The sequence below is a fragment of the Anopheles ziemanni genome, chromosome 3, assembly GCF_943734765.1.
Source record: "Anopheles ziemanni chromosome 3, idAnoZiCoDA_A2_x.2, whole genome shotgun sequence".
NCBI lineage: Eukaryota > Metazoa > Arthropoda > Insecta > Diptera > Culicidae > Anopheles > Anopheles ziemanni.
In genome coordinates this window covers 39,047,901-39,065,805 of record NC_080706.1, presented here as the reverse complement: position 1 = coordinate 39,065,805, position 17,905 = coordinate 39,047,901, and the positions used below count along the sequence as shown (strand labels likewise).

Below are 17,905 nucleotides of genomic sequence, written 5' to 3'. Positions count from 1 at the left end.
GCTTGGGAACGTCTGGAAGGACATTTCTCTCGAATGGAGCTGTTACGAATCGGTGACTTTTCTTGGGTTTTGAATTAGCTAATTTCTCAATTGGCCAACCATGAGTACGAAGTTTTTCTAAGTGGTCGTAGAATGTTCAGGTGAAGACGGAAGCATTTACTTGGATGGACAGCAGGACGGAAGAATAGCCCCGATGGCCATTTGGATGGGGTTTGTTAGAACTTTTCTTATGTACGTTGGTTTTGGGTTTAAGTATAAAGTTACAAGAACCCTACACAGCATTGTTTTATTTTATGGCACGTTTTGGTTTAGTTTTGGTTTTTTTCCTGTTAACATAACTTTCCTATTTACCCAGTTTTTGCATTCAAAGAAATGTTAAGCCTCTCACCGGTAAAGGTACCTCAGACTCATTTCTCAAATGACTTTAGCAGAGGTGGATACAGAAGAATAAGGAAGATTATACCAAGTTTGTTATAAGCTTACGATGCAGATTTCAGCGTCGAGACCTTATAACCACGAACGACGTACTGAATATTATAATGATAGAAAAAACATTAGAACTTATCTGCGCCATGGTTTAAATGTACAAGTGAATAAAAACGGTCAACGATTTTGAAAAGCAGCAAAAGTCAAAACAAGGACAATTCTGCGAAAAACATTTCATTTCCATTAAAATGAAGGAAAAAAGGCTACGAAAATAAAATAGATATTTAAGAGCTTTGTGATTGTGTCAGATTGTCCAGACGCGTGTCTCCTTTTACAAGTGAAAGCTTACCACACCGTGGAAAGCAGTACAAGATTGCGCAATTTTACAGAGCTCCTAGACTTCGGTTTCTGGGAAATTGTATGCTCCAGCATGCAAGACGTAGAAATAAGATGCCGTAGACTGGTTTGCAAAACCCAAAACTCATTCCATTTCATTATTCACCGTTTACTTAAAGCACGGAGCCGAGTTTACACACTGTAATAACACAGTGGCGGCGGTGGCAGCAGTACAATGCAGTCGGAGAGATAATGCCGAGGAGGATGAAATTAATAATTGATATGGGAGGAAGTTTCCACACGAAGAACCGACCGTCCGGCGGTGGGAAGGGTACGCAGTAAAGTGGCTACGGGACAGAAATGTCAGTTGCATAATAGAAGAAGTTAAACAGTTGCTAATATTTTTCTGAGTATACCATTTCTTCCCTTTTTCTGCCGTTAGCTGTATCCAAGTCGCGAGAGAGCGACTTTTGCGGAAAAGGATAAATTATGCACCGCTTATGCTGACGGCTGGTGGAGGAAAACGTTGTTTTCCTCGACGAAATCACCCAATGCTGTCGTCGATGTGCAGTTTTCTTTCTCATTTCCAGGGTCGCTGCAAAAGTGTGCAAAAATGTCATCCCCCTATTTTCTGTGGCCGCTTCGTCGTTCAACGCCGCCGTCCACAGCACCGCCCCTCAGTGCGTTAGTGTATTCAAACTTTAATTTATTTAATTATGTGCATTCATTGTTCGCATTGCATTCGCAAGCATTCATCGTCCGGGGTAAACAGCGTGCAAGGAGGTTAAGGATTGTCAGCATCAGACGTACGGAATTTTCCTTTCCGGGTAAGACGGATTGCAGTAGCAGTTTTGTTGTTTTTAAGTTTTGCGCAGGAATCAAGGACTTGAGGAGAAGCTCCAAGCGATATAAACTCATAAGTATACAGTAATCCGTACCTTTCGAGAAATTATGTCACTTCTGGGTGCTCTGCAGGGGAAAAGTGTCAGTGATTATGATCAAAATTCGCACAAAATGAAATACCATATTATCCGAGTGGGAGAAAAAAACCCCACAATAACCCATTGTTGAATACATTTTCCAACTGCCACCTACACATAAATGACAGTAATTTTTTTAAATTTAAACTATTAAATGTAGTACTTGCCACACTCGGCCTTATACGGAATACGTTACATAACCAAATGGCAATTGAGTTTAATTAAATGATTTATACTCATAATATTTCCATCATTAATCCTCATTAATTATTACAACATTTGATTTATATCATATCTTGTTGTCTAATGCTTTGTAAGTCACTAACATACTCATCACAGATAAAAGTACCACCCGGTTGACAAAAATTCAAATTTTTTGCAGCTGTCATGTAGTACCAGCAAGTTTTTCCATGGCAGATTGCTGGGATTCTTGCTGGAACTACATAGTACCAGCAACAATGTCAATTTCTGTCAACCGGGCAGCTAAAAGAATACAAATGCCATAAAGGTGTCCTGTAAATGATGCTAATGTAGGTGAAAGAATCGATCCAAAGTTATCCCATTACTTCTAAACCCATCCTTATATTTATAAACACATTCTCTAAGATGATAAAGAATCCCATAATGTTCTCGCCGATAAAATACCAATTAAAGTGGCTCGAAATAGCGGTTATTTTTCCTTATCTCTATTAGTTGGATTTAATGGCAATAAACCCGGTGGTTTGTTGCATCGTTGTACAAGTATTGTTCAATCATTTGAGCATTATCGACGCACCGTACAGGTCGTGCATCTGGCGGTAGGAATTACACGGTTCATAAACTTTTATTACACCCAGCTTATAGTGGTTTTAGCTTCACAAATGGTGGAAATATGATCGAAGGGAGTTCGCAACGTCGTCGGCCCTGATAGCGTAGCCAAAGGGTCGGGGTGCATCACGTTCGCTGATAAGAAGGTGAAACTAACGATATCAAAAAGCCAACACACAGTCTACCCCATACTTACCCTTTTGGTGGTGGCTTCGAGGGCTTCGAACAGCTACCAGGCTACCAGCTGTAGTGCGTGTGTAGTCGGGTCTGATAAGGGTGTGTTGGTGGACGCTAGCTTGTTTCTTAGTCGGCAATCGACACCCGATGGTCAGTTTCGTCAGTTCAGTTGGTTTGTCCTTTGCTTAGTTGTCTACCACTCGCTCCCCACTACAATGTACGGTCGCTTGTACGGGCTTCCGTTTGATCGACGATCTCAATCGATGTTCGAGTTCGATTGCATCTGTCAAGTGTTGCTGCCAGATGTCACAAGAGTGTTTGAAGTTAACCGTTTGTTCGATGCCGTGATAACATTCAGACTACAATTGCTTCCTGTATGTGGCACACTCTTTTTGCCAGTTTCGCCAGTTATTTCCGTTTCCTTCTGACAAATTCTCTTCCGTTGCAAACATAATAAAACGTAACATTTGAAATCAGTTAAATTACATTTAACGCGCTTGCAGGAATCTTTCTACTTTATAAATGAAAATTATTGAAACGTTTCACTTTGCTGACACATAAACAATAGGTTTGAAAACAATTTCTATAACTGCTCGCACGTCAAAACATCAATTCTTATTCACAGGCGTTTGCAGAAAAGGTATCATTTATGATGTCACAGTTGCCATCACCACACAATGTTGTTGGCATTTTTAGATTTCCTCCCACGTGAATCCGATGTTGATATTTGCTGGCGTCAACGAAGGGCATCAACTACACACATTTCAGCACTGCTTCTCCACAGAAAAGTAAGCCCCCACTTAAGAGCACACGCGTAAATTTTATGCACAGTAATGCGCAAAATTGCGCCAACCCGAGTGCCCTAAGAAAACTTGCCGGAACGGGTGCCCGTTTTTCGCCCAAGCGAAGGTTCAATAAACGCCACGCTGGTAAGGGCGTTGGTGTCCGCACGGATCGACGGTTAAAATTAGACTGAAAAATGTGTAAACACACCGTATCGCACACTTTATTGTTATTGACTGGAAACCACCCCTTCGCCGCTCGGCTGCGCGGTTCGGGGGACCGCAGATGGGACCGTGGTAAAATCACCCACCTGTGGCCGGGTTCCGACATTGCGGTGGGGCCATGTTTTCCCTATCTTTTCCACCGTCGTTGGTGCTGGTGCTGGGGCTGATCTGATAAATAATAATACTGGCGGGCAACACGTCAACACACTCTGCACGCTCACATGTGCGCGCAGGATGCGTCACGCGGTCGAAACTGGGTAAACATCTACGGATTGTCGATACACACAGTAGTGGCCATTACTTTAGGGCTAACTGGGGCTGGTAGATGGAAGAGAAACAGTTTTATTTGTTGCAAAACCCGGTCTATGTCAGGCATTGCTGCGTGGACCTTTTTTAATTGTTAATTAATCCATCCAATCCATGATCCAATTCTGCTCAACTATGTTTGAACACAGTACCGTTGAATTTTGGTAGGAAAAGATTTCTAATCAAATTTTTACCATGGCCATAACATGAAGTCAGTCATCTTGTAAAATATAGAAAAAGATCATAGAAAGGGGGCATGTGAACTTTTTTTGTGCTTTTTGGGAAATGCCCTAACAAATAAGTTTGATTTTGGATTTTGTTATAACAAAAACAGACTTTAAACTAAAGAAAAGTTTTCAAACATTTGTCATAAGTTATATGAAAATCTACAGAAAAATAAAGAAAACCTATTAATTCATCGACTATTTTTTTTTAGTTGGCATGACAACGCTTAGTGAGACAAGGCCTCTCTCCGAAGAGAGTGTTTCTGTGACCGAAAGACGATACTTTAGATCGATCGTCATACCACAGGGTGTCGGACATGAGATTCGATCCCACACCTATGGCGTGGTGTTTAATCGCGCTAGTTAAAAAAGTATAGATGGTCTTATGTTCTGGAAATCGTTTTAGTTATTTACTATTCGGTACCATTTTCATACACCCGTCAGTTAATCTAATAACTCTAGATAATTTTAAATTTAACTATAGGTGGAACAAAAAAGGCCCGAAAGCGTTCCAAAAATATTGTAAATTGTCAAAAAGTTAAAAAAATGCAGAATCTGACAGCCCTTTAGTCGATTTTATTAATTCTTTATTACCAAATAAATTCTGATATTGAGTATCAGTACATGCGCTGTGCAAAAAAGGAGATTTAATAAAGGAAACTTATTGTAAGCAATAATATTTAACAAAACAGGAAAGGTATTAAACATAGGCGATTATAAAAGCTATAATAAGGTATTTTGATAGGATCGAAATGATCCACGATGGTCCTGAAAGAAGTTGCAATAATTGTTAGGCGTTAGCCTTAATTACGAATTTCGAATTATTTTGGGACTTCTCTTTTGCGAGTGCTGGAAGCTAGCCCGACTGTCAACTATAAATTATTGCCCCGAACTTTAGCATCATTTGCCATTCCGGTGGACACAGTAATCGTTTTGAGAACTCCTACGCCCGAGCGACTTCTTAAAGTGATTAAACGAAGCGCCGAATATAAATCGCAAAATGGCAGAGCGCAACGGACGGTTTTTCATTCGGCGTGTCCAAGCTGTCTCGTTTCGTGGCCGAACATAACGATCCATGGCCGCCGACTGACAACAACCCTAGGGCCGTACCATAAAAAGATTAATTCTAAAGCATGGATCCGTTATCTCCGGTACCGGTGCCGTCCTTACCAATCGTGCTGCCAACGATAAGCGCGGCGTTGGAGAAGATAGTGCGATATTAGGTCCCGGCCACGGCGAGATCCGGCCACGATGCTGTCCATTCCGACCGGTATTGTCTGACAGTTAGATAAAACAATGCGCCGTGATTATCGGCCGGCTCGACAGAATCCGGGGGTGGATTGAGCATGACTGTGGCATTCCAAGTGGCGTAGACTGACGGTTGTTTTACTGGTTTTACGTTTTTGTTTTTTGTTTTGGCGGCGGCTACAGAATCCCGGGGCTTGAAGAGTGTTTGGAATGTACAATTTTGGCACCGGATTCATTACCAGCAGGGTTCGGCAAACATTAATGTTAACCGGCGATAGGGTTACGTTGGTTGGAAAACGTATGGGAAATGTTAAGTAATATTGGGGAACAAAACAAAAAAAATACAAATTAATAAAGGCGTAAACAGTGAATCAGAAAATTGGGAAATTTTAGCATAAGGCAATAGATGAGAGATATTTGTTAACGTCCATAGTTAGGCCATTAAATATCACAGTTAAACTAAAGCCACTCAATATTATTTATTCTCTTTCATGATACTAGTAGCAGTTGCCCACTCCCGTGTTATATAATAGTCATGCGATGGAAATATTAGCACTCGATCGGTCTAATGAGTCTATGTTAGGGTGATTACCACGTTTTCCCCGTTAATCATGCTTTTTGTGGACACGCCATGGTTGGGAAGGTAGGTGATTTACAGAATCACCAATATAACGGTAGTCGGAGGCTTTGCCTCAATCATTACTGTTAGATAGCCACAGGACAACTCTATCGTTTGCCTCGCATAATGAAGGAGCTTCCAGGAACCAGAGGATTCATCCTAGTGATACGCATCATTAAAGACCTTCTGACGCGAGCACACCGCTGGGTATGAATAGTTTCGTTTCCGTGAGCAACTCAATATGGTTACGCACAAAAACTATCCCTTTCATAGCGTCAACATGCACACGCCGAACACGTACGATCGATGGGTCGAAGTGTGGCTTGGTTGGGCGGTGGCTTGGGAACCTTACCACCAAATACCCCACCTTCGAATGAACGAGAAAAGACGCAAATAGGGAATGGATAGGGAGAAAAAGAACCCTTTTGCGGACACAGTCGTACTCAACCGTAAATGTCGGTTTTCCGGGCGGATGTTTCCTTTCATCGGAACCCACGATGCGGCCGTCCTTTGCGCCGGATTCGTGCCAGACGGTACAGCTTTCGTCAGCTGGCTGGAATCTTCATCGGAAAGCAATTTGTGCGGCATCAGTGTCAGCGTGAGATTACTTCCGGCTGTGCACGACCGATTGGTTTGGCCCGGGTTTGCATCGTGCAGCGGCGAAAGGAGTTGCTGGCTTCCGCCGTTTTCCATGGAAATGGTTGCAACACTAGCCGAAGTAGAATTCAATCCTCACGGAATGCTTTTCCAGGCGAGTTTGGGCTGGGATTTTTTCGCCCACACGCGATTAGATGCTTTTTTTCCCTCTTAGGGGAACATGGGTCAATTAACACCTGCATGGAAATTAAAAGCATACGATACAAATTACGTATGATTGGGAAGTACTTTGTATCTAAAACATGTTGATATCATTTTTTAAGTTCGCACGTATTTTGTCTGCTGTCTTGCAAGTTTGGCCAAAAAGCCTAATAAAGTATTTTTGTTTAGCACATTGTTTAACGTAAATTTTGGTGCATAATCCTCTACTAAATCAAATCAACTCAGGCATAACTTCTCTTCGTATGTAATATCCTAAATTACATATTTCTTTTCTATGGTAGCATTGGAATACCAATCCCAGTATTGTAAGTAGCAGTTAAAGGAATGCTTATTGCGTTTGTTACTGTGTATGAGCTATTTCGTTACCTTTCTTTTCATCTGTGACTTTTTTTTTTGCGTATATTCGATTAGTTTTATCGCGAATTGTTAAAAACTGGTGCTTTTCCAAACTTCTGAGTGATTTTCCAAACTTCTCTTTTGATCCTCGTTTTCGTAGTAAAAATAGATTAATAGAGAGAGAGACAGAGAGAAGGCGAGAGTTTTTCAGCGTAGTTAATTATTGTTACTAAAATTATGATGATGTGAAAATACAAAGGATTGCCATTTCTATACATGTGGAATATTTTACTCTCTAGTCTAGATTGAGGGCTAATGCTGTGGTCCTACACAAGCGATGTGAATTCGACGCATTTATTGTTTGTGTAAGTAATTAAATCATAGTTTGCTAGAAGCGCATATTACCGCACCTTCGCCTACTCGATGGAAACTTTTCATTTCATTTTCATATACACGACCAATTGCCTTTTGCAGCGGGGCACACTTTTCCTCATATTCACGGACCAGAAGTCGGGCATGAAATTCGGTTCTTGGAAATTGCAATCTATCGCAAGGAAATCGAACAAATCCTCCCAATATCCTTGCTGGCAACGGCATTCGGGGCCGCGCCGGGACTTTTCGGTCTCAGCCAATCGAAAATCATAATTCATTAGCCACAATACGACACCATCGGCGCCGTTAACGCCAATTCTGGGCTGCGCCCTTACCCACACGCAGTTTCGCTTCGGGTTCGCCATTTAGGGAACCGTTTCGGCATGGCGTCCGATTGAAAATGTTGCCGAACGCTCCGGCTAATCAAATCTTTCCCACCGGACACCGGACCCGGACACGGTTGCACGAAGTTTGTCCGGCCAGTTAGGCTGCACGAAATTACACAATCATCGACGTCCGCCCGGTCTCACGGGTGACCGAGGATTTTCGGGGCGCTCGCCGGTTGCGGCTGATGACGCTGGCAAAAATTGTGCCCATTTTCCCGTGGGGCGTTGTGGGCATTTTATTTTCTCCAACTTTTGCCGAGAGTTTGTGTTTTTGAGCGGGCGTTTTGGTTTGTTTTTCGTTTTGTTTTAAGGGAGTGTGTTAAAATTTTATCGCCATTTTCGCTCCGACCGTTCCCTTTTCCGGTGGGCAAGAGTTTAAGTAAAAGCGCCAGAAAACGGTTCCCAACCCTCGGCTGGCTTATCCCGAGGGCCGGAAATCTGCCCGCTACCCAGGGCCGGGAAAATGAAATGAAAAAATAACACTGGAAAGTATGCGGCCCCCGTACCCTCACCCAACTGGGGACCCCTTGGGACGTGGGCCCCACCTCGCACATGTGCGTGGGGGTGGAAAATGGTTCCTTAGGCTTCCGAGACCCGCGCAAACGTGAGTGCGGGCTACATTTTCGGTGCGGTTTCAAACGGTTGCGGGAAGAAAACCGGGAAAAAGGGTATCATCCGAAAGCTGTGCGAGGAGTCTTGCCTCAAAAACTCGACTTTCCCCGAATGGTGGCTCCGTCCATCCGGTTGCCAGAAGCGTCCGCAGTGGGGTGGGAGTTTTTTGTTTTTATTCCCTCCCCACCAACACACACACATCCTTAGAGGCCGCTTTATTTGCCCGAGAAGAAACAGGCAAAAAAGGAAGCGAACGAGATCGAGCGGGCGGATTTGTTTTGGTGCGCCTTTCGGTCGGCCTTACCGGGATCGTTTTTGTAGCTGGCTTCACTCCGGATGCTGGTTTTGCACGCGGCTGTGTTGCCCCTTGTGCAGCAAACTGTTACTGAAATGATGTTTTCCACCACTCGTTTTTTGGCATATTATGCTTCGCTTTCCCAAGCGCACCGTTTAGGCCCTGTGGCAGGTGTTTGGATGTGTCTGTGTTTTTGCAAGTGATCGCCGGACGTTTTGTTTTTCAGTAACGTGTTCCACTTTTTTCATTGTTTTGCTTTCCGTTCCCGCAGAGGGTGAGGGGCCGAAAAACGAGCCGCTGAAATTGGCAGCAGGGCAGAAGAGATGGTGTGCGCACATCCAGGGTTTTTTTTTCGCCAGACCCAAGGGGCACCGGTACAAACAGACGTGCCATACCCGTCATTCATCAAAGGGTTCCGGTTCGGGCTAATTTGGTAACCCGGTGAGCTTAATCTGGTGCTACAGGGCTTCCTGCTAAAGAGCTGTCGACAAGGCTGAGAAAGGAGAAGGGTTGATGAAAGCTGCCACCGGGGATTGGAAAAATGCTTTCTTCAACATCAATGATTCATTGGTGGGAATGCAAATTATGTAATTGTAGATAGATTGAAACGATGTCTTTTTCAACGTTTTTGTTCAACTTAAAAAATAATCTTACCATTGGAGAGACTACATTAGGGAGTAAAATCCCAGCGTTAGTAACGCATGAAGTAACAGCTATTTGCTTTGAAAATAAGCAACGGACGTTTTTTACGACAAATCACTTTTACCAATGAAGCAGCAAATATTGTTATCAAATTTTAGTAACGTTATAATATAACAGTAGTTTTATTCCAGTGAACAGCGTCCTCGACATTAAAATTCCAGCTTCGAAAGCTTCGAAACCACTCCCGACACCTTGTTTCCACCTCAACACCGCAAATGACGCTTATTCAGGACGAAATCGAGTATACGCAAAAATATGTTGTAATACTGTTCGTTTTATGGTTATTTGTTCTGGGTAAAAATCTTCCTGTAGAAAGCTGTGGGAGCGCTCTCAAAAATCTTTTTATTAGAATAACACTTCTTCCTTACCAATTTTTAATACTAATTGTCTTACTGCGCGTGAACATATGGGAGCCCCAATGGTACATATTGTACGGCCTTAATGTAGTGCAGTCCTTGAGCTTCATTTCCTTCGATTTTTTTCGATTTAACTTTTGATATTTCCTTACAAAACCATGAACTTTCCTTTCGACTTTCCAACGACTTTGCTTGTTCTTTTTTCTTTTTCTTCAACCAGTTTGGTAATAAATAACGTATAAACTACAAATTTTAATAACAGAACCACCAAACTTTCGTTATCGCTGTGCGTTATGTTTGTTTCATTATAAAAAATCGATTTGGATAAGCAAACAGCTACATACACAGGGCTACATTTAAAAACAAAACCTGTGAGAATCTTTGCAATTAAAAAAACTGCTCCAAAATGTTGCGTTTATCTTAAAATGTTGAGATGTGCATCAGAAACCATATTAATTAATCCATTTATTTTACTGCTACACCAACATCGGTTTTACAACTTTCATCTATTTCAATATTTTCCTGCTTGTCGTTCAATTCTAATCAACTAACGTATATTTATCAACAAATGACAGCAATTTACCCAAAACCGCTTTAATTATTTAGTAATCTTTATTGAAGTTTAAAGAACCATATGATTATTCTATCTCATACATAAGCTTAACAACAAACATTGTTCACTATTGGTTTTTGGCTTCGTTCAACTCGATCACATTTTCCGTCAGCAGGTCGACCAGCACGTCCAGCTTCACCTGGAGCATATTGTTTTCCTGCTCGAGCGTTTTCACGCGGCGCTTCATTCGCAGCAGATCGTCCATCGAGTGTGCAGTCGCACCGGAAGAGGAAGCGGCCGCGGAGCCCCCAGCCGTCGGCTTCAACCCGTTCATCCACACGCCGTCGATGAAGCAGAGCTGCTTGTCGACCAGATTCAGCGTGATGCTCCGGAAGTCGTCGAGGTCCTCCTGCTGCGGCGGACAGCCAATGTTGAGTCGATGGGTGCGCGGTGGGGCAATTTTCAGTGCAAATTTCTTCTGAAATATCGGCATCCTGTCGTGGCCGGGGATAAGGATTCGTGTGGCTGTTTTTTGCTGCTGCTTCACCTCGTCAATTCACCTGTCGCGCGGATTCCCGTTGATCCGGTTGTTTACGATCCGGCTGCGTTTGACAGCCGTCAATCGACTGAAACACGGATCACGCGCAGGTCCGCCGTCCGAGTCGGGCGATTTGTTTGGCTGCCGTGGACGTAACCAAAGCAACCATTCGTCCATTCGTTGCCATGGTAACGCCGGTGCAATCGCAACGCAAACAAAACGCGCACACTGCATCAACACAGCACACGGTGTGTTTTTGTTTTTTAATGTCCCTTTGAACGCCTGCCAGGTTCGCTCACAGTTTCGCGTGAAGTGTCCGGGAAAGTAAACGGTCCCGTCGTCGGTCGTAATCAATCCGTAGCTTTTTCGCCCGCTCCAGCACCCGTCCCGGTGTGATGCCGGACGGGGCCACCGTTGGCAGTCGTCGTGAAAAGGACCGTGAGAGATGTGATTTACTGAAGCACGTCAACGAGCTGTGCCACGGCATCGATCAGGAGATTCACTCCCATCGGCAGGAGCACGAGCGCGTCCGGGCGACGCTGCAGGAGCTGTACGAGCGGGACAGGGAGGGTTCGCCCGGGCCAGCGGCCCACCCGTTCTCGGAGCCGGATTATAAACGTGTCAGCGATGAAGTGATCCGGAACCAGCAGAATCAAATCCAGCTGATCATAGAGGTTCGGAAGCCAAGCCCGGTAGAAGCGTGGTAGCGAAGGGATCCAATATAAATGTATATCCCCCGTTTTTTTTACGGGATTTAGTCTGCCTCTTTCTTTTATTCGCCCCCCACCACGCTGCTGTTGCTGTTGTTGTTGTTGTCATGTTCAATATTCCACCCTTACCGTGTCGCGAAGCTAACCGACATCTTTTTCGACTTTTTTCGGCATGTGCTCTTCAAAAACCCCACCCCCTCCCGGACGCAGGAAAAGGATACGTTTGAAAAGCTGTGGAAAAGCTCCCAGCGTACGATCCGTATACTCGAGCTCGAAATCCACGAGTATCGGCGCCAGTTGAAGCAGCCTAAAAGTATACACGATCTGCGCCAGCAGTACACGGCGGCCGTGCAGCTGCTCGAACAGAATCTGGGCGGCGTTCGGCAGGCGCTGGGGGAGAAAATCGACGAAAATAGACACCTGCAGCAGGAACGGGCGGAAGCGCTGGAGCGTAGCGCGGCGCTGGAGAAGAGCACGGAAGGTAAGCGCTGAAGGGGGAAGCGGGTGTGCAAAGGGAAGCTGGGGTGTTGGGCACGGAGAAGGGTGATTGGGATCTACCGCGGATTCATACCGGAATCCCCGTCGCGCTGAAGTTTATGCTAATGATAGAAGCGCAAACCTTGCGCGGTTTGGTTGTCTTTTTTCCCTTCTGGCTTCCAATAACCGGCGAGTGGTGGGGGATAAGAGATTCATTTCTAGATTTGGAGGATATAAAAAAAACCATAGTAGGGCCACACAGGGCAATATTCTATCCGTAAGAAAACCAGTAACCCCAATGGAATGATGAAATCCTTTTCACTCCACATAATCAAGAAAAACATACGAAAAAGAAATTAAAATTAAATTTACGAAGGCAGATCTTTAACACTAGAAATAGCGGTAAGTTGACCCCTTACACAATATTTGACTGTAAAATCTCGAAAAAGAAAAGGCTTTTCCTAAAATTTTGAAATTTTTGTGATCTACAGATATTTTTTAGTATATTTATTAACTATCTTTTGGTGTTTTGTTTTGTTTTGGCATCAACCTGCTAGCTCCGTGTAAAGACCAGGGTAGTTCTCAGACAATTTAAAAATCTACATATTAAAGGTCAATTTTTGGCGTCATTTGTAATCGTAAAAGTATGAAATTAATTTTAAACGGTGACCTAATACACTTGTCTTCTAGTGTATTTTTTTAGCTTACATTTTTTTTGTAGAAAATATAAAAGATGAAAAAGATTCCGTCTCGATCTGTTTTGCTTTATACCGTGACTAGTGGAATAAAGAAGGGGTACATCAAAACCTAAAAATGCCAATCCAGAAATATGCTTTGATTTGAAAAATCATCATAAATAATAACGAAGTTATAGCTTGTAAAAGAGCAGTTAAAAAGATTGTTTAAAAGCATTCGGGCAAGTGTCTAAAGCAATGTATTCTAGCAAATTAAATCAGTCACCTGAATCGGGAAACCAATATTAAAACACACATAACAGATGTTTGTTATGAGAAACTTCAAATACAGTTATGACCAATTGTATAATGATTACAATCTTCTTGCTCATAATGTATAGAACAATTGTCGAACAATAATTAAACTCCAATTCAGATAGAAAACTTGTAATACTTACTAAAATGTCTCTCAAATAATTTAAAGTTATTCCGCAGAATCATTTTGTCCTTTGTGGACGTTGCGAATGGAAACATATTAGCCTTAAAATTTAAACAGCACCAAAGATCCATCAGAATACTGTTTTTCCTTTTCCTTACATAGATAAGGTACCGATATTGCCCCTCGTTCCCCTGCAACTAGGAAACCTTTCGTCGGTTCACACCTTACCTACCGTTTGAATTTGCTCGTCTTTTTCTCCTCCTTTCATCTGGACTCCAATTTCTGGTGGATTTTCACAACCATCGCCACAATCTCTGGAATGGATGGTCCCGCGCTGGATTGGTGTGCTGGTGCGTAGCGCAACGACAGGAAACGGAAGCATTAGCGAAGGCAATCGAAGATCTGCGGCGAAGCGAGTCCCAGTTGCGGTCGGAGCTCGAGGGCACCATGCGGGAGAAGGCGGAACTGGAGGAGCTGCTCGATGCGGCCAATGCGCTCGCGAAGCAGCACATGAACCGGGAGCACGTGGCGCTGGCCAAGGTGCAGGAAGCACTGCAGCTCGCGGACACTGCGATCGAGGAGAAGAACTGTGTCGTGCGGCGTGAACGGGACGCCCGCGACGAGTGCGACTTCCTGGCGTCCACCATCGGCCAGGTGATGGAGGAGGCCGCCCGGAAGGTGGAGCACGAGCTGGCCGGCCTGCGGAGCGGCTACGAGGCGCGGATCGGCGAGATCGAGCGGGCACTCGAGCTGACGCGGTCCGCACTGGAGGCGCAGAGTCAACGGGCGGCTCGGGCCGAAACGGCGGCCCGGACGGTGGAGGACAAGTTCCGGGCGCTGCTGAAAACGAACCAAAATCTCGACACGGACCTGCGGGCGGCTTCGAAGATGATTGTAAGTGTATGTGTGACTGTGTGTGTGTGAGTTGGAGTCCTGAGCCTCCCTACTCCGTGCCGGCGATGCTCGTTTGCATTTCGAATGCGGTTTCGTAGAGCCCTTTACGAGATTGCTGATTCGAGCGATTTGGAGGATCTTCTTCGTTCTATATTCTATTTGCTTCCTCCAACCGATTGCGGATATTCGGAATATCGGTCCTCCGTTTGTCGTTCTGTAGAATGGGAAATTTGAACATTCTTTTTTTTTCTCTCTCTCCTTCTCAATTTGCACAGGTAGAAATGGAGCTCAAGATGGAAGCACTTCAAAAAACCATGGCCAAAGAAAAGGAAACCAACAGGTAAGCCGCAATGGGCGACGCGCTAGGGTGGGCAGAGTGGTGGACTTAATTTTCTCGATTTCTAAGTTACATATATTGAAGTCCTTTTTTGGTGCTTTGTTGCCACTGCCGATTTTCCATAATCATGCATTAATGAATGGCTTCCAGAGCATCGAATCGGAAATCTTCCGGAGCGAACTCAGCGGGTGGCGCGAAGCCGTTCAACAATTTGAAAGATCGCCAACCTGCGATGTGCCTGGTTTTCCATTTGGAAAATTCTAAATCTTGAAGTATGTAATCGAAACTGAATGTTGAAGGAAGTTGAACGATGGATGAATTTATTTTTTAACTGTTACAATACATAGAGCTGTTTAAGCAGTTTATCTAATTTTATAACAATTTTTTAAAGAAAAATGTTATTTTCTACCCTTACCAAAAAGACGACGTCATATTCAATGTGCTAAAAGATGTATATAAAAAAGATTAAACGCATATTATTGTGATTTTTCGTTGGTAAATTGATCAAAATAAATATAATCAAATAAAGTTATATAGGGTAAGTGCACCCATAGTGGAGCTAGTACCAATAGTGGTTGTAGTGGAATAAAATCCTAGCTCTACGCCGATATATATACAATGGAGTTAGTTGTTCTTCTATGAAATGTTCTTTGATCTTCTGCGGAGTGTTAAAAAGATGAAGCATCTCATTCCGTAATATAGAAGCTCCAAAATTCATATTTTCTAAACAGGTTGTCCCAACATGCTGCATTCCTTAAGAATCTATAACGAATATCATGATTTCCTTAAGGCTACAAATCACTACAAAATCATTAAAACCATATGATTTCGCTACTCACGTACTCCAATATAACTAATTTACACGAAATAAGTGCATTTTACCTTAATTTTATTATATTTTTATAGTTTTTACCATAGTGCCACTATAGGCACAAAAACCCAAGTTGTTCCTATAGTAGCCATAGATTTTTTCACAAGTATATTTTAGTTTTATTCCGGTTTTGGCCGATATAATCAGGTAAATTTAGTGATTTTATTCTGTTTCTACAAAATAAACAATGCGGAACTGGAGAGAAGGCTCAGCAGAAGAAGCAGAGGAAAGAAAAAAGAAAGCGGGTGAAGGATACGCTATAAAGCATATACTATAGTTTTAGCTGTAATATTCTGAGCATTTTTTAATGAATTCAAATTGGACATATTTCGGTAAAACAATACAGTCCTTTCAATGACAACGCATTGGTCAAAGAGTATTTTACCGTTCTGTTTGAAATATGCTTCAAAAATAAGTAATAGTCAAAATATATTTAAGTTTTTCGTACTACCACCACTATAGGAACACGATACCACAACTATAGGAACCATTCCACCATAATAGGAACAACCGACTAAGAAGAAAAATACGCTTTTTTTCGTGTATTTTGTATGTTTTACGGTGAAAATAGATGTTTTTCAGAAGAAAAGTCATGTTTTGATCATAATTGATTTAAATATGTAGAATATTGTGTTCTTAACACTCATAAATTATATCTAATTGGTATTTACATTACTAAGTGCACCACTATTGGTACAGTTACCCTATTGATTTTTTATACAAACCTAGCATAGTACTTCAGTTAGGAAAAATTGTATGTGGTATATAAACAAAAATTAGCTTAGTATTTGACGTTATGAAAAATAATTTTATTGCTGTTGCTGTTAATTTATGAACAACATTTTTTTTTAATTTCAACAAATTGATAGTAAAATGTGTTCGTGTCTAAGTTGAGTTTCTCTGTCAAATTAAATAATTTAATATCCTAGTAACATATACGTCATAGTCAAACTCTTTTTAATTAAAATGGGAACAATAATTTTAAAGTAAAATTCTTCAATGTGTTACATTTGTGATTAAATTGACTATGTAAGCATTGCGATATACAATAACTAATATAATTTGAACAGTCCTCATTAAACTTTTCTTAAATTTTGTAACAGTTCTGTCTCCGTAGTGACCTCTCCTTCACTTATTTTCCAATGAAAAATTGGCTCCACAAATATTATACGACAAAGGATATGCAACATTAATTGAACACTCGAACCCACTGGAGGGGACTAATTTCTACACAGCTTGAGAGAAATGATAAAACAAACATTTGACGAGCTGATGGAATGATTCCATCGTAATGCTGTGGATAGATTTATCGATTGTATCGGAACACCGAAGGCAAGAGCAAGCGTATCCTTTTCCTCCAGCTCGATCATTGTCACTGGTGCCGACAGGCGGAAGGCAGAGATCGTCCTCCCGTGGCACTATGTGGTTAGTTTTAGTCCTCCTTGGGTATACGGTGACGATGGGGATGACGACGAGAACAGCCAAGCAAACAGTTCCGTCCTTGTGGTACTTTGTTTTTCTCTTCTTTTCGATCCCCGCAGCGCTCGCTTGCGTGAGCGCCGATTGGAACGAGCGAATTCTGATGGTAAATGGACGCGTTGCATCCCGCTGCACTGCTGCCACTTTAAAGCCACCACACCACACGTTACCGCACGATCCAATAATGCAGCTTCTTGGTTTTTTTCTTTCAACAATATCTTTTATCCTTTTCCTCATTATCGCTCGTCTGCTCATCGGCTATCTCGTCTTCTGCTCCCCAAGAGCTTGCAGTGCCCGCGAGGAGGACCTGCAGCGGCTGCTGGCTAATAACGAGCAGCTGAGGGGCCGCTGGAAGCGCGAGATGCTGGCGGTGACCGGCGAACTGCAGCGCAAGATTGAAACAATGCACCGAGAAAATTGCCAGCTGAGAGCGGAAAACAATCAATTAAAGGATCAACTATTAATGGTATCGGGTTCAGCTGAGGCGGACGCTGATGTTGATGTTGCCGTTGCTGGAACTGGAAGTGCCGGAGTTGCAGAGACACCGCAGCATTCGTGAGGGTCGGAAATTTCCCATTGTTTGTCCCTGTGATGGAGCTGTCGAGTTGATGGAACTTAAAGTCCTAATGTTTTCTCCAACGTAAGCCGCACTTGTTTCGTAGAAGCCGAATAGCGAAATACCAAAACAACGATAAACTCGTACCAAATCAACCAAAATGATTGCCTCACTCAGCCAGCAGCAGATCTTGAATACCAAAACAACTGAACCGGAAGATACATCCCAATTTCCTTCCAGTTCGAGTTGATATTCATTAGCAACGGTCGGTACGGAACGCGCTCTTTAGCCCATAATGAAACTTCACGAAACAACTCCCATGGAGATGCCACAAATTTCACTGCACTGACTGTTCGGGTCCCGTCCTAC

General features: G+C 42.9%; 2 protein-coding genes across 2 annotated transcripts; one reads left to right on the top strand and one right to left on the bottom strand.

Annotated features, from left to right (window-relative positions):
- Positions 1 to 10,688: 10,688 nt before the first annotated feature.
- On the bottom strand, positions 10,689 to 11,054 carry LOC131288566 (protein chibby homolog 1). The gene has a single exon (XM_058317709.1). The coding sequence runs from the start codon at positions 11,052 to 11,054 to the stop codon at positions 10,689 to 10,691; it is 366 nt and encodes a 121-aa protein (XP_058173692.1).
- Positions 11,055 to 11,494: 440 nt separating this feature from the next.
- LOC131284702 (sodium channel and clathrin linker 1-like) lies at positions 11,495 to 17,539 on the top strand. The gene is made up of 5 exons (XM_058313564.1): positions 11,495 to 11,773; positions 12,020 to 12,290; positions 13,758 to 14,293; positions 14,569 to 14,633; positions 17,263 to 17,539. The coding sequence occupies exons 1-5, from the start codon at positions 11,495 to 11,497 to the stop codon at positions 17,537 to 17,539; spliced, it is 1,428 nt and encodes a 475-aa protein (XP_058169547.1).
- Positions 17,540 to 17,905: the final 366 nt, after the last annotated feature.